We start from the raw sequence: 17,554 nt of genomic DNA, 5'->3' as shown, positions 1-17,554 counted from the left end.
AAAAGCATACATATAAATTAGCACTTTCTAGTTCCAATAATAAGCAAGTGAAAGTGATATGAAAATAAGCTGTAACCATTCAAATTAAAGAGTGGTAAAATTATGCTATTATGATTCAATTGATTAAAGTGAGTTTTCTACTTTGAAAAGTATTTCAATGTAATATGATCATATTAAGCATAAAAAATACTCTAAAAACCAAGTCTATAGTAAAGCTCGCTGAGACCAAAATCTAATATAATGAATTCATCATAAAATTACCTGCGTATTTATTCTTTAAAAACTGGATTCCAATTAAGCAAGTTTTCCAAATGTCCTTTATTCCTTAGCAAAAACTAAGAAAAAGTAATCATTTTGGGGTAGAAAAAAGCTTAAAAATGTCTTAAAAGAAATTTAATAACTAAATTAAGGTTGAAGGCATCACATTAGGAACATCAGTCACTGTATTAACTCTATAAAACAGAGGCACCCTGAGGAACCAGTGAAGTCTATTTACAGCTGCTGTTGTTACCTCTTGCTGCTTATCTAAGAGCCTACACAATCTCCAGAGTGGTTGAGCATACTTAGTGTTAGAGTCTAATCACCTAATGGAATACTAGCTCCATCATATAGTAGTGGCTTAATTTGACAGTCTTATACCTCTATTAAATATGTTGGTCAATAATAAAACAATATTTAGAATTGTATATGCAATACAATCCTTGGGTTCTCAATAATTTTATCATCAATTTTATATAAATTTACAAAAACAAAACCAAAGACAATGCAAATACAAATATCATAAACCTTCAATAAGCATTAACTAAATTTGTTCCTAAAGGTTGGGGTTCAGCATTATTGTTTTACTATTATGGGATTCAGAATGGCAGCATCAATCTAGTAAGATATCTTACTTATCCCCATTACTTCATTCTAGCTCTACCCTTCCTCCCCGGAGCCTCAAAATAAGTAAAATTCTGAACAAATAGTTCGGACAGATGTAAAATAAAATACAAACAGTTGTACAAATGTACCAGAAAATAACTGGTAAATAATATTTGGTATCCCCAGAGAAAAATAACATAAGAAGAGCAACTTAGGAATCACCAAATCCCTTATTCAGGATTCTTTGAATAACATGAAGCATCAACCAAAGTTAAGACATGGCTACATGCTTAACTGTGAAACATGTGAAAGACAAACTACAAGTGACAGTCTTTTACAAAAGGAAGAAAAATAAAGACCCAGAGAATTGATAGCTTATGAGCATGTGACCAGTGGAAAAGCACTTTAAGCCAAAACCAAGGATTTTTGAGATTCACCTCATTATCTTGCATCCAATGCAATATACTTGAAAAAAACAAAATTCAAGCAAAAAGGATAACTTATAAAGTAGGATTTTTCCCAAAATAAATTTGCTAGTGTTTCACTATTATCTTTAAAAAAGTAATTTTTAAAGCATGAGAGTATATCTTCAACAGAAAAGGAATTACTGCCATTGTCTAAAATACCACAAAACTGTCTAAAAGGAAACAACCATTAAATATTAAGCATAAACAAAAACTTACTTGTGAAAGTGAGCCAGACTGAGATGAGAGAAATCAGCATCCCCTCATACAATTACCTGATTTGTCTTAGAAAGGTGATTATTTGCATGGAGGTAATTAATAAAAGTATTTCAAAGAAAACACGTGAGGAGGAATAATCCTTATTATAGTAAAATGTCTAAATTCATAAATATCTACAAACTACCTTATGCAGAATAGGTAACTAAAATGACTTGTTCATCAGTGATTTCATTAAAAGCAAAAAACATTAGTAATTACTTAGAAAGTTACTCAACAGTAAGGACTTTTCATTTTACTACTGAAAATATCCATAGAGGTCTTACAGAATATATTTACTAGCCCAAAAGCTAGGAAAATGTAAAGCATTTGTCTCATTTTAGAATGGAAAGAAAATGCAACATGGAGCAGTAATTTGCTGATAGTTAATTAATACAGTAGAGGCAGGTACGACTGAAAATACTGCCTTTATACTTGTCCATAGCACAATCAACATCATTTGGAATATATTCTTTATGGTCACACATCCTTAAAAATAATAAACCAAACATAATCGATCCTTCAACTGGTGAATATTCAATACCTTATCATGTTTCTTTGAAGTTTTCTTAAAACTGTTAACTCCTATCTTGTCAGGTTACAAACACGATCTGCTACCAAATTAGACAATGTGCTATGTACTTTTATATAAACATTCCCTATATCCTTGACCTCTGTATGTTTTCTTCCACTAAGATGACTTACTAGTTCTCATAACTAGTAAGTCAAACTTTTCTCAAATTGTCACCTCCTCGAAAGCATATAATCTTTACCTCAGACTCCTGACACTGCTTTATTAGCATCTCTCATGACACATCATACTTTTCCCATTTATTGGATTTATATGACAAGTAATTCCCTAAAATGTATCAAGCAGCTTACAAGACAGATACAAATACTACAAGATATTATAAATAAAAAAGATGACAAAAAACTGAAGGAAAGGACCAAATATAGCAGGAAAATAATATGCAGAAACTGTTACCCGTTACCCGCTACCTTTCCTTATAGATAAGGATATGCATATGCACACACATTAGTGAATTCAACTACAGGCTTTCCTTAGGGGTAGAGATAGTGCTATGCATATACCTATTAAATTATATTCTGTCAAATACCTAGGAGACTTTGCAATCTAAAGACAATTTCAAAATATTCTTTTAAAATACTGTATTCCTTCATAAATATACCCATACATCAGTATATATTCTCATATATGCACCAATATATAAAAGAAGTTAGTTTTGTGGCACTTTAAATGTCAATAAGTTATTCATATTTACTCTAATGATAGCGTGAATGCTTTCGTATTTTAAGTAAACTTATACCACTGTCCTTTTGATAGAGCCCTAGAAAAGTAAGGGGATAGGAAGAAATAATTCCTCCTCGTCCCACTGCTTGAATGACAGTGACAATAGAATCTGGTTAATATTTAAAAGAAAGCAAAGAGCTCTAGGATCACTAATGTAAAGAATCAATCCTAAAATATTAGTTCACATTTATTTCTTGCATTTGGAAAATATTTGCTTTGAGTTACAGATGATGAATAAATCCTTTAATAATATTAAATTGCCAAATATTGATACATATGTAAGGTGCACAGCCCTGCATATATGTATCATAATTTTCAACTATTTTCCTACAACTATCACTAGCACTTTTATCACTAAATTGTAGAGTCTAAGCTAAAAACAGTACATATAAGTGGAATCCAATATTAAATTTTACTGACTGAATAGTGAGCTGAGACTCAGTTTCTACCTCAGTGAAAACTGTACAACAGCATACTATCAACTTCATGATCTATTTCAAAATGCTTGTTACCAATCACCCCCCCCAAAAAAAAAAATCACACAAGAGTAAGGTTTTATTACTATCACCACTAGAACTATATCATAGCAATGTGATAAAAATTTTAGTGCTAGACATTACACTTAAGTGTTTGTATCTTCAAAGCATTCCTAACTAGTCAATATGCTATTTGTTACCACGTAACAAATAATATACAAGTAATATACACTAAGACTAATAAACAAGGAAATTAGATAATTAGAGGAACTGGGAGAGAATAAAGCCTCATAAACAATGAACAATTTTATAATCAATCCATCTACAATTTACTCGAAGAATACTCAAAAAGTACACAAGGTATCAGGAGTTCCTTAACCTCATTCATCAATTATTATCACAAAATCATTTGGGAGATCTGGAAAAAATAGTATTTGTGTTATCCACAAAAAGCTCAGAATAACCCTTTACTCCATGAACCCATGGATGAGGAAGGGCAACATAATCACCATGACCTAAAGTTAATTATTACTGAAATCAGCCACAGTATATTTTCTCTGCAGTCAACACAAATATAGTTTGAAGACGTCAACCAGTTTTAACATTGACATGTTCACACACAGGATATGAAAACCTGTAGATTCTTAGAACTAGCTTCTGATGATCATTGTACTTCAAGGTTGGATTCTGTATTTTTCCCTCATTTTTAAATGTCCCAACCTTAAAAATAAAGATCTCATTTTTAAATGCTTCTTTATTCCCATTTAATGCCTGCAGATCATCCATTAAATTTCTTGGCGATTCTGATCACTGTCAAACATTTTCTTGGCTCTTTTCCCCTTATATAACCCATTAACTTACTAGTTCAATAACAAGTCTGCAATGACCATAAGTAAAATAGATCAATGAGGAATCTGATGCAAGGAATTAATTCAATGCTTATTAAACTGTTTGATAAAGAAAACTCTAACAAAAACAAGCAGCATTTTATAAGTTAAATGTTTATATTTTCAACAACTGAAACTCCACCAAAAGACTTCCAAGATAAAACTTAAGTCATTATATGATACATCAGTCAAAAGTAGATAGAGAATACTGATAAACTACTTTTGAAATAAATGAGGGCTGGTTTGTTTTATTCAAGCTGGAGAACTCTTACTGACATAAACAAGTACATAAACACAAGGTGAAACAAAAGCTTGTTAATGGCAGCAATGAAGTACTGCTTTGACTCACAAAACAGCAAAATGTAATCAATTAATTCTCAGTCATCTTTATTAAAATTATATTATTAAAGGAGAAAATAGTATTTACCTTTAAGACTACACTGTAAGTATTATGCAGTATTTACCTTCAAATATATCCTAACAGTATTTTTTAAAAGTTAAGTTTTTCTTGTCTTATGCCAACATTAAATATACATTTTCTTCATTCACTCATTATTAAGCAGATTTTTAGCGAGTACCTACTGTCTGTTAGGCACTGAAATATGCTTTGGCTAACCAAATATCCCTATTCAGAAAGTTTAAAATCACCAAACGATACATACATACATACACACACACAAATTACAAACTGTAATAAGCATTGTAAAACAACAAGATGCTATTAAACAGTATTAACAAGAGAACCTAAGTTACACTGATATGTCAGAGAAGGCCTCTCAAAAAGTGACCATCAAGTTTTAAGGAGTGGAGGGGAGATGACACAGTGTGTGCCAAAACCTAGGAAAAAGAAAGAATGGACGACAACTTAAGGAGCTAAGGGAAGAAAGTTGGAATGTAGCAAGTGAGGAGAAAAACGACAAAATATGAAGCCAGAAGCGAGTAAAAGCAAAAAAGTATTACCTTAAAATAAAAAAATTTTAAAAAGAGAGAGAATGCTTTTAAGTGATTTGGGGCAAGCCAGCGGCCTACACATATTTCCATTTAAAAAACGAGTTCTTCAAGACATATTAGAGAAAAGCAAGATTATAAGCAGAAGACTAGTGAAGAGCTGACTGCATTATCATGACTAAAAATGTGGCAACAAACATAGGAAAAAAATGAATTCAAGATACATTTTCAAATTAATGGTCAGGGTACAGAGGGTGATAATAAGGGATTCTAGGGTTTCTAAAGTGAAGAGGAGTAAGAAATTACATTTATTAAAATGAGGATAACATAAAGAAGAAGGAAGTTTGAAAGTTTAGGTAATGAAGGATTAAGTTTATGATACATTGAGATTGAGAGGCCTCTGAGAATGCACGAGATGATAGGAAGGCAGGGGACTTCATCAGTCCACAGAAAAGACGTCTAGGTTAGATCAACGATATGCATTCAGGAATTGCCAGCTCACAGACTGTACATGAACCACAGAACAGATAATTACCTAAGGGAAAGGTAATAAGTAGAAAAAGGACTCAATAAGTAGAAAAAGGGAAAGGGAAGTAGAAAAAGACTCAGTAAATAGAAAAAGGACTCAATCCAAAGAAAAAAGATAGAGGTAGTGAATCAAACATAGGAAGGAGTGGCCAGAAAGGTGAGAAGAAGCAAACAAGGATATCAATGAAAAGTAAAAGAGAATGTTTCAAGAGGAGAAAGCAAAGGGCAACTAAGCCTAATGAAGTTGAAAGGTCAAGTAAGATTTCCTGGTCAAATGACTAGTATGGAAGAGAAGCAAAAGTGGGGGCTGGGGAGAATCTGAACATAGGAGAGGCCAGAAGAAAAAGTCAACCTAGACTCTAAAACTCATTATGAACTGTCATTCTAAATAACTTAAACATTGCTTAAAAGTTTTTTCCCTCATGTAATTTCTTTTAAAGAGCCACTGAAGCATATTCTTACCATGACATATTCAACCCCAATAACAGTGACGCGGTAAACACCAACATGATTTCTAATATTGCAGCATGGTTCTAATATTACAGCACTAGAATAGGTCAGGTTCTGCAGTTTGAATTTTTAAATTAAACTTTCTAAACAATAAAATCTACTTGTTTTGCAATTCTGAAGTCAACGTCACAAAGACATAATCTAAATTATAAATTTTAAAAGGTTTTCCTGAAAAACTAATTTTCAGGCAAAAAAGTGTTTTAAAAGAATTTTTTTTAACATTTGAATGTCTACTCTATTCCAGATACACCACTGTGATGACTTTACCCACATTTTTCTCACTGAGGGCTTACAAGTAAATGAGGCCTGCCATTTTTCAGGTTTTCAGTCACTCAAGTATTATTAATGGCTTAGCCTTACCTTGTGTTGGCTTCATGAACAGTAGAAACAGCACTAGATTTTGAATTAGACAAATAGCTATTAATCCTAGCTCTGCTTTACTGCTATGTTTTTAACTTTGGGCAGCTTAGTTTGCTTCTCTAATAAACTAAATTTCAGTTTGTTCAACAGTAAAATGGAAAAAAACTGAGTTCCTAAGGTTGCTGAGTTGGTTAAATGTGACAATAAATATTACATGAATCTAATCCTAACATTTTTAATCACTTCTCTGAATTGAAATACTTAGTTATACACTTCCAATTTCTGCTGGATATAAGACAAGCAATTTCAGTCTTAAAATTTATGTGCTCAATAAAGATCAAATCTTGGAACAATGACTTATTAAAACTGGCATCATCCTTTACATTTAATTGTGCAGTGTTCTACAATTGAGATAGGTGTGTGATGATTATAAACAGACACATCTATTTTTTTACTACTTTCCTAAAAGCTTCACTAACATGACAGAAAAAGGAATTTTTTAAGATATAATGACATAACCCCACAAAAACTGAAAGAATGGGTGAAAGGACAATAGCAACAAAAACTAAGAAACTAGAAAGCAGATGGTTGAGTGACAAATGACTTAGCAAACACTAGAAAATCTAATCTTTAGCAAACATTGGAGAAAGCCAAGAACAAACCCAATTTAAACTGTAAAATCCCCAAAAGACTTGGTAATTGGAAGTGCCACATACATCTGAAGTGGGATGTGGGGGAGAGAGAGTGCTAAAATAAGGAAGACTGTTTGAAGTCTATTTAAGAAGCAACCAGTCCCACAGATCCCAACTGCCCCTTCCCAACTCCAACAAAAAATTGAAATATATTGTCTGGGCAATATAAAACACAAGATCCTGGGAAAGTGGAAATTAATCACAGCAGTAGGCAGGAGAACACAGTAAAAACAGGGTGCTTGAGTGTAGAAATATACATCAGGACGGTTAAGACTCTTTGACCTTCAACCCACTCTACCCACTTCCCCCCAGAATAGACAGGTCTTCCAGTAGAGGGAAATCAGACAAGACTTCTACAGGAAATCTTAGAATTGAGGAGGAGGGAAATGAAGATACTGACATCAAAAGTCTGCCAAGCAACATGAAGTCTTCCGAGCAAACAGCCCAGTTGGGTTACCATACAGCAAAGCTAATAACACTCTTCTGAGAATTTCTAATCAGCAATTTACTCTCCTGCTCTTTATTACACATAACTACCAACCTCTGGGAAAACGCTGTAACATGAATGATAAAGACCACAAAAAACAAAAAGGCAAATAAAAAGTTAAAAAAGCAACTTTAGGACACAGATCACACAAGAGAAGAAGAAATTTAAAGAAAAAAAATCTAGCATTTAAATATTCCAACAGTTGAGAGAAACTACTATAGCTACTAGGATCCTATTTAACATGAACCAAAAAAAAAACCAAATTCTTAGACATGCTAGAAGATGAAAATGCAACAGGAGTAAAAGCAAAAAAAGAAAGTAAATAAACAATCTCATTCGAGAAGTCCCAGGATGTTTCCAGACTGAAAGGACACAATCAAGTACTCAGTACCATGCATGAAAAAAAAATTCCAAAACACTGGAAACAGATACAATCTTAAACGCTTTCAGAAATTTAAAGAGTAAGAGAGAAGTTTAAACAGGGGCAAAGACACACACAGGTCACACAGAATATATGAGGAATCAGAATGGTGTCAGTCTTCTCAAAAGCAATATGGAGCTAGAAAGCGATGAAGCAAAACTATAAAAGAATAAATTAACCACTGGTTAGTCTTTACCCAACCACAGAATCGAATGTGTTAGAGTAAACAAAAACCACTGGGAAACATCAAGTAAATCAAGAATGAAGATGACAAGGGTCACTGAAACATGGAGATGTAACGACAGAACAAAATGAAGGGAATCCTAGGATAGTAGTTGTGTACCAAGAGTAGAAGGCAATCAAGCCAGAATGAAGGTCAGCGAAGAGAAAGCTCTCCAGAAGATAATACTGATAACAATACACACTATGTATGAACATCTCAAGAGACACTTGATAAAAAGGTGAATGAAACATAGTTATAGATAAAAGTGAAGGAGGTTGGAAGGGGAAGAGACAATGAACTCCTGCCACATCACCAATGGTAAAGCTAACAGTAAGTAACACTGAGAATTCCTCATCAGTTCTTTAGTTTTGTTTTTTTTTTTTTTTAAAGATTTATTTATTTATTTATTTATACAAGCACTGGGTATAGTCAGAAGCGCGGGAGGGTGAGAGAATTCACCAGAGCCAGAGCAGGGAGCAGAGCAGGCAGAAGGACGGAAGTACACTGCTGAGGGGAGCAGCGGGCTGCAGGAGAGGTCTGCGCGCCATGTAAACCCGCGCTGCAGAGGCTGCGGGCAGCTTCACAACCCAGCGCTCTACTGCTGCACCACCCGGGGAGGCCCTCTTTAGTTTCTTACATCAAGTGCAAGACAATCAAGAATTGTTAGAAATCTGAGGACAGATTATCACAAAATGAAAGCCCAAAATATATAAAAATAATGGGAAAAGGCAGCAGAAGCAATCAGACTATGCTGACAGATGGAAACTTGAAGGGAGCATCCATTATTGCTTATGCTAAATACTTTACTATATATAACAGCTGGGATGGAACAGAGATGAGAATTCAGGACATTGCACAGGATAGGAAAAAGTAATTCTTTTTAACAAGAATATTGAATAACAAATGGTGATGTAATCATTACTATTAGGAAGAGGAGTACTAGGTGGCATGGGGATCAACTGGCAACAGAGTAATAACAGAGCTAAAACTTCATTTTCTATACAGTAAGTTAAAAAAGCCAAAAACAAAAGCAAGGAGTATTTTATTTAACATTGACATAGCGTACAAGTTAAGAAACAACTATAAGGGCTTTCCAAATTCATTTAATACTTGTAACAACCATATGAGCTTGGTACTACTGTCTACATTTTCTTAAGTTTTGTTTTAATTGCATTATTTTTTATGGAGGTTGTGTTGGTATACAATACAGCGCATGCTTTCAGAGATATAGATTCAAGCCTCTTAAGATGTATATTACCACACCACACCCGTCACCAGGACACCAACAACCCCTCACTGTTACAGTCTTTCATGCTCCGTCCACTTTCCTCCCCCTCCTGACTTATTTCCCTTAGCATAATCCCCTCCAGTTCATCCATGCTGTTGCAGATGACAAGATTTCACCTTTTTTATAGCTGAGTAGTATTCCATTATGTAATACATCACATCTTCTGTTGCTGAATTATCCCCATTTTTTAAAATAGGCTTAGAGGCACAACAGAGCTTAAGTAGCTCGATAGTACTTTAAACTTAGTAAATGACAGAGGAAAGATCAAATCTAAGCAGTCTAATTCCAGAGTCCATAATTCTAACCACCTAGTTATGTTGTACATGTAATAGCAATACAAGCATGTATTTAGAGGCTAAGAGGTAAACAGCACAATAATCATATAGAGAGGTGAAAAGTATTGCTTCTGGGAAAGGGAAATGGAAAGGAAGCGGGGAGGAAGCTTTTGTTTTGATAACCATGTGACTGTGCATATACAACTGCATGTACAACCTAAATAAAAATGAAAACCTGAAATTTAGTCTCTTATCTGATGCTACTATCCTTAAAAACAGGCAAAATGGGTGTTACTCCTAAGCAAAATCTCATTCCTCTTTGATAAATACTTGAGGGCCTAACATGTAACAGGCACTCTATTTGGAAGAAAGATTTCAAGGCAAAAGACATACCAAAAGCAAGTGCATTTCTTCTCCATTTTTACACAAATCAATGATCCCACATCTCTGACCACTGTGTGTAAGGTGAGAGACAATAGAAATTTTAAGTTATGATTAAAAAAAAAAACAAACCACAGAGACAAGTCTATTCATTAATTCATCCAAAAATATTTTCCTTGTCCTTGAGGAACTCAGTCTTGTGGGGAAGATGGGCAAAGAGAATTATAACTGAATGTGTGCAGAGCCTTAAACAGAAGAACAGAAAAGGTGCTAGGGAAACAATGTTCCCTGAGTGAAGAGACTCCTTCAAGAGGGAACATCTGAACTTAGTCTTGAGTAACAGAAGTCTGACCAGTGCCCTATTGGAGGCGGTACTGATAACCACAAAACACAAAGACTCCAGATCAGTGTGAAATAGGTGTATCTTCCCTGTGGTGTAAAGGTTAAGCTCATGTTAAAGGCTAAGATAAGACATTCAGACTTTTTTAATGAGAATAGTTTTTAAAAAGCAAAATACTTTTGCTCCTGAACTTTACAGTGTCTCCCAGCGCCCAACTGAAAACATTTTTCACAGGTCTAATAAACATCTTAAGATTTCAAGTGTTAGGATATTATTTCAAAAGTGACTGAAAGATGGCTACATCCTTCATTTGTCCTATCACCAAAAAGTTACATTGCTAATATGTTTTCTGAGTCATAATATTGAAATTATAATGTACTCCTTCATCCCATGAGAAACTAACCAGGCAGAAGATCCAAGTAACACAGAGGCTATCATGAGATAAAAAAGTTTAATTCTTAATCATCACTTTTTTTCTGGAAGCTATCCTCACAAACCCTCTTAAGAGCAAACTGAAACATTTCTTTTTTCAAACTCCAATGAGAGAAATAATATGTGGTATAAATATAAGAAAATATACATATTTATTCTTTCTGACCTTTACAGGTATTTCAGGGATGAAACATTTTCACTTTTCAGAGCTTAAAGGGTAGCTCTGAAACAAAAATTTTCTAGTTTTGATGACTTATTTTTGATATTAACTAACAAAAGGTTGAAAATGTAGTAAATTCAAAACAGCTACAGCCTGAAGACAAGTTACTTTAAACCAATTATTTCATATTTCTTAGTATGTTTGTTCCTTTAATTCCAAACCTTTCTACATAATTTGTCCCTAATTAATCTTTACCTCAGCTACTCTATGCAAAAATTATGTACTAGTACCTTAAACTGGGATTCTACCCCTACAGTTAAAAACCTGGTTTGGAAGTAGTAACATCTAACTAATTGTCTGCAACAGCAAGTTGTGAAAAGCCCTATCATGCCTTACCACCAGGTGGGGGTGGGGGGAGGCATGTCAGGAGACTGCAAATGGTAATTAACAAAAATCAAGGCAGATTGAATTCAAATATGTGCTTTTCCTTTATGTATTTCACCTGTCTTTCATTTCTTAAATTTAGCATCCACATAATGTACCTGGTTTTTTATAAGGACTTCACTCAGATTATACCCAGTAGATTTGGAAAATAATATTTAAAGTAAATAATTGTTTTAAAATTATAGGTTATTAGCAATTACAGGTAAGTATTAGCCTATGATAAAATTAAAGGTTTACAACAAATACAATAGGACTATTAAGGAACCACCTTTTAGAAGAAGTCTACTTTTTAAAGTACAGTTTTAGATAAATGATACAAAATACATTTGTTTAGATGACAAGATTTTAATTACATGACTGAGAATCTTGTTTTCCAAGATTTTTATTTTTAATTAAACATGGCATTAACCTTACATTATTTTAAATAATTTAAAAAAAACCATGAATCCTCACTGAAACATTTGGCCTTTATCTTTTCCAAAAGTTGCAATTTTTTGGAAACATGCTGAATTTCTCTGAAGTAAAAGCCACAAATATACATTTCCAATTGGTTTGAAGAAAGCTCAGTCACAAAAATCTCCAGTACTAAAATAATTAAATATCTTTCGAGCTTATTCAAAGTTCCACGGTGGCGATGAATAGTTTCTGTCATAACTCCTATTTTATTTTGCTCAAAGTTAGTCACAGACTGACATATTTGGGTAAAGAACATTCTTTTAAAATCAAGGTAGTTTAAAGCAATGTAGATGGATGAGAGATTTCACAACTTTTCTAGCCAGCCTGCTTCATATACAAATTTAATTCAATAACTATAATTAAAACCTTATTTCCAATCCAATTCAGAAAACACTGGTTTAATAATATATTTTAGGCTTCATTTTTTTTTGTTTTTTTTGTTTTTTTGGTAAGGAAAGAACAGGTGGAATAGATTAGTAGAAGGTAGTCTCATTTCCATGACTAAATTCAACCCTCCAAGACTTACTTTCTTTATTCTTTAAAATGGCCACCTCCTTGATCTACTGTGTAACAGGAAAACTCTACAGCACAATACTATTAAAGATAAATCTGGTTATATTGCTAGCATATCCCTTCCTTCCCCACAAAATATTCTAGGACACTCATTCCTTTGCTGTTCAGATAAAATGACCATTAAATAAATATACAAAAGTTGGTCAATTACAATATGAGGGCACGCTATATAACCCAGATTAGGTTATCTTTCCTATAGCGCCTGACTAGGAAAGCAGTTAACATTATCTTTCACAGATTAAGATCAAACACAGAACTGAAAAGGATTGTCTAGTGTAGTAAAGGAGACACAAATGTGGGAGCAACAATCTTCCCCAACAGATGTTCATAAGGGTTAGTAATGCAAAAAGAACAGATTAAATATTATGTGGGTTAGCACAATTTTGGTTTGTTAGTAATTAATTGTTCCAAAAATCATTCTATAAATAACAAAATCACTTGGTGCCCCCCAAACCTGTTTTTTAATGCTCAGTAACTATTCAAATACTGTTTACCTATTACTCGTAACATTTCCTATCCACTCTGAAAACATTCTGTAACACTCTTGCTCTAGAAAATCTACCACAAAAATGCATTTTGCACATATAAAAATGAAAAAGTATATAATCCCTTAGACTGTGTGCATATATTAAACTGCTAAACAGATTAATTTCTAATCTGTTGAATAGCTGCAGAAACATGACATGATCTTACCTCTCATCCTCGCCATCCACCAGGGGTGTCGTCAGCGGTAGCACCTTCAACGGGAAAAGAGAAGCAGAGGCTGCTAGGCTGCTGCTACTCCCATCTGAAACTGCTGACATTCCCCCACTGTCACCACTGATAGTCTGAGGTAAACCAACTAAGGAGGGTTCCGTTGAGCGCCTGGCATCTTCGATTTGGCTTCCAATTGCCTGAGCTAAGGATTGTGCAGAGAACTGAGTAGAACTTAGTGGTATCTGTTGTGCCAAAGGCAAATTTATATTAGTTGCTATCAATGGAGGTTGACTAACACTTTGAACCAAATTACCATTCTGGGTGGCAGGGGTTTGTGCTATATTCTGTGGTGGAACCAAGTTTGTTGGGACAGAAGGCATTCCAGAAGGACCAGTTGAACTAACCTGATTTGAAACAGAAATACTACTAGCAGAGGGCAAAGGGCTAACTGCAGGCAACTGCTGCGAAACAACTCCTTGAGCTACTGATTCTGCTCCTTGTGGCTGGGGAGGCACAGTTAACAAGGTACTTTGGGGTGCAACGACCAATTGTTGAGGAAGGCTTGACGCGCTAGTTGGAACTCCCTGATGAATAATCGCAGTTTGAGCAGGTGGAACTATTTGTGAAGATGGAGGAGCACCTTGCTGAATAACTGAAGGTGTGACTTGGGTAGAGGACTGCTGCACTGCAATAGGTATGCTTGCTTGTTGACCAATATTTGCAATTTGACTGCCAGTAGGTACAGCAGATACTGCTGTTTGAGCCTGACCAACAGGCTGGCCAGATGCCCCTGCAGGTTGTGCTTGGACTGCTGTGGGCTGCACTGGCAGCTGGATACTCTGTGGCTGAGCCAAAGGAATCACTGTTGTTCCTGCTCCCACTCCTGCAGAACTGGGCTGTCCAGTGGACACCGCTGTTTGAAGGATGGGCTGCTGGACATACTCTGACGTAGGATTCTGAGTCACTGATTTACCATGGCCCCCGGTCATCTGTGTAGGAACTGTTGGTGGCTGTTGTCCATACTGTAGCTGCTGGGGTGGTACCCCCGGATGGGAAGTTTGCACTGGAGGAGCCGTCTGAGAATATGGCAGTTGGGGTTGAGCCAAACTGGAAATGGAAGGCTGCTGACCTAAAGCTGAAGTTACACCAACCACGTTAACAGGTGATGGCTGGATACCAGTTGCAGCATTGATCGTGGCTTGCAGAGGTACTGGTTGAAGACCTTGTTTCTGCTGATAGCTCAGTTCTTGAGACTGTAGTTGTACTTGTGAGATCTGTGACTGAGAAATACTCTGTGGTATACTAACCACTGAAATACTCTGTGGACCAGTGCTACTGAAATCCATCTGTTGAAGGGCCACACCTGGAAGAGCGGGTTGCTGCTGCTGGACCACCACATTAGGGGCGCCCATCTCTCCGCTTCCCACACTCTCTGTGTAGTGACTCAGTGTGCTGACACTACTGCTCACTGAACTCCCACTAGTGCTCTCCCTCTCAGAGGTCACATCTACTGGATTTTGTCTTACAGTCTCCACCACTTTATTTATCACCACACCTTCTGTAGCCGGGACAGCGTTTTCCTTTTCATAGAACTCGGTGCAAGTCCATCTGCCTTTTTTAAAGGGTTCAGAACTAGAATCTAACTTCACAACTCTGAACCTTGAGGTGTTAACTGTTGGCTGCTGCTGCTGACTTGAAGCCGATCCCACAGCGATCCCTGCAGCTGCGTTAGGGACACTGTTAACAGCAGAGGAAGAAACAGTACCATTGCCCATACCACTCAAAATATTCACATTAACACCGCTGCTAACTACAGGCCCAACACTCACACTAGCAGCGCTAGGAATATTGCCTGCATTTATATTAGCGTTACCTAGCACGCTGCTCGTCACGTTAGGACTAAAACTACCCACAGCGGTAATGTTATTATTCACTGTATTAGTGCCAGTAACCGAACTGATACCTATACTGCCAGTAACATTCGGAGAACGGACATTAGTCATTACAGATGCAGGTGAACCACCCGATGATACAGCAGAAGTTGGTGCCGCTGAGATAACACTGTCAGAGCTTCCAGTTGTAGAGAGTTTTCTGGATACTGGGCTTGAAGGTGGCCCTCCAGGAATGGATGCACTGGCCACACCAGCATGGGATGGATGGTGGTGCCCATGGTGGAGGTGGTGCCCGTGATGAATGTGATGATGGTGATGGAGGTGGTGTGGATGAGCATTCCCATTGATCACAACATTCTGTTGTGGAAGGTGAGGCAAATGAGGCTGAGGAAGGTGGGGCTGGTTGGGAGAGACGGCCCCGGGTGTCTCGGCTTCCTGGAAGTTATTCAGAGTCTCTTCTGAGGAGCTGCGTTCAGGCTCCCCTAAGTCAGTAGCCCGGGAAAGTGACACATCAAGGATCTCCGAAGAAGACAGATCTTCCGTGTGAGATTCATCCAGATCATCATAGCTCTCAGTGTCCTCTGCTATACTGTTGTTAGAGCTGATACTGGCGGAGATCTGGGCCGGGGTAACGCTAGTTATCTGGAAGCCACTTTTCTTTTTCATCTGAGTTCCTCCTGGCGCAAGAGGCTGTGCCTGCAGCTGAGCCTGCGAAAGGAGGTTCAGGCTTTGTGGAGGCGGAGGCTGTGGTCCCGATGTAGACGATGCTGCAGGAGGCGGCGGCTGGAGCAGCGACGGAGCCGGAAAATCCTCGGAAGATGTGGCATTACTACTCCCGACACCGGTACCTGCTGCACTGAGAGCAGAGGCGCTGCCACCAGCGCTGCCCCTTCTAGGGAACATAGCCGGGTGCGCCATCTTCCTAGCGCTAATGTCTGCAGCGGCCGCGGCGGCGGTGGACTCGGGCGGCTGGTGCATTGTGTTGGGTACCGGGGGGCGGAGGAGGCGAGTGCAATTTCCTTCTCCACCGTAATCTTTGTATTCAAGACGCCAGGGAGGAAAACGGGACCTGACGCTCCGCCTGGCGCGGTTTCTCCTTCTCCTCCTCCTCCTCAGCCGGAGGCGCGGGCCACTCCTGCCTTCGAGGCGAGCTTCGGGAAGGGAGGATGAACGAGGGTGAACAGGGCGGCCGGGGACCCGAAGGGGGGACCCCTTCAGTCCTTCGCCATTCACTTTCCCCTCTAATCTCACACCCCCCTTTATATTCCGCTTCACGTGGGGTGCGGGGCAGGAGGGAGGGAGGGGAGGGGAGCGGGAGGGGGTGGGAAAGCCGAGAAATGCCCACCTTCTCTGGCCACCTCAGAAGCCGCCTCAGCCCCTCCTCCCGCCGCGGCGGCGGCCGCTGCAAGCCCTCCCGGCCGCGCTGCACCGAGGCGGCGCGGAGCGAGCGTCGCCCTCCCGGCCACCCCGGCGCCGCCGCCGCCGAGCCCCGAGCTCAGAGTCGCTCCAACCTCCCCTCCCGGCCCCGCTGGCCGCGCTCGGCCCTCCCCCCGCGCCCCGCGGACCCTTTCAAACCCCCTGGGCTCGCGGCGGCTGCTCCGTGAGGAAACGCTGGCCGCGGCTGGGGCCGGGGCGGCGCGGCTGGGAGCGGGGCGGCGGCGGGGCGCCCGGTACGGTGAGCCCAGCAACGGGGCGCGGGCGGGCGCGCAGAGACGCCGGGTCCTCGCGGGGCACGGCCGGGGCGCGGCGGCGGCGGCGGCGGCGGGAGCCCAGGGACCGCTCCATCACTGGCAGCCATGGAGCCCGAGCATTTTCCTCCCTCGGGGCGGGCGCCGCGGCTCAGCTCGCGTCCTGGGGGAGGAAGGGCCGGCGCCCGAGCCTCCCCGCAGGGCGGCGGGACGTGCGCTAGCGCGGCGGGGTGCGAGCCGCTCCCGTCCTCGGGCTCCGCAGCCGGCCGGTCCTCACCCCGCGGCGCCCGCGGCTGGGCGCGAGGGCTGCGGGCGGCGACGGCTCCTTCCTCGTCGGCGTTGGTGGCCGGACGGGCTGGTGCGGCGGCGACTGCAGCCGACGCCGTTCAAAGGAACGAAAGGTGGGGTTGGTCGGTGTCGGCAAACGGGGCGGGTGAGTGGGTGGGTGCCGCGGGAGGGCGGCGGCGAGGGGAGGGGGCTGTGGTGGTTGTTACTAGTGCTC

The 17,554-nt window shown here is 39.2% G+C and overlaps 1 protein-coding gene across 3 annotated transcripts in view; it reads right to left on the bottom strand.

Moving 5' to 3' along the window:
• The window catches only part of TSC22D1 (TSC22 domain family member 1), a gene marked incomplete at both ends in the record, with an annotated part of 112,479 nt that extends 96,137 nt beyond the window's left edge, over positions 1-16,342 (bottom strand). For 2 of the 3 annotated variants that reach the window (XM_084234626.1, XM_084234627.1), the window contains one exon: positions 13,470-16,342. In XM_084234626.1, coding sequence (XP_084090752.1) covers positions 13,470-16,342 — 2,873 coding nt within the window. The remainder of the gene's footprint in view (positions 1-13,469) is intronic. The other variant, XM_084234628.1, reaches the window with a different exon arrangement.
• Between the last annotated feature and the right edge of the window lie 1,212 nt (positions 16,343-17,554).

This window comes from Talpa europaea (genome assembly GCF_964194135.1).
Source record: "Talpa europaea genome assembly, chromosome: 6".
In the NCBI taxonomy this organism is placed as follows: Eukaryota; Metazoa; Chordata; class Mammalia; order Eulipotyphla; family Talpidae; genus Talpa; species Talpa europaea.
The sequence above is the reverse complement of the archived record's forward strand: the minus strand, read 5'-3'. Positions and strand labels throughout refer to the sequence as shown.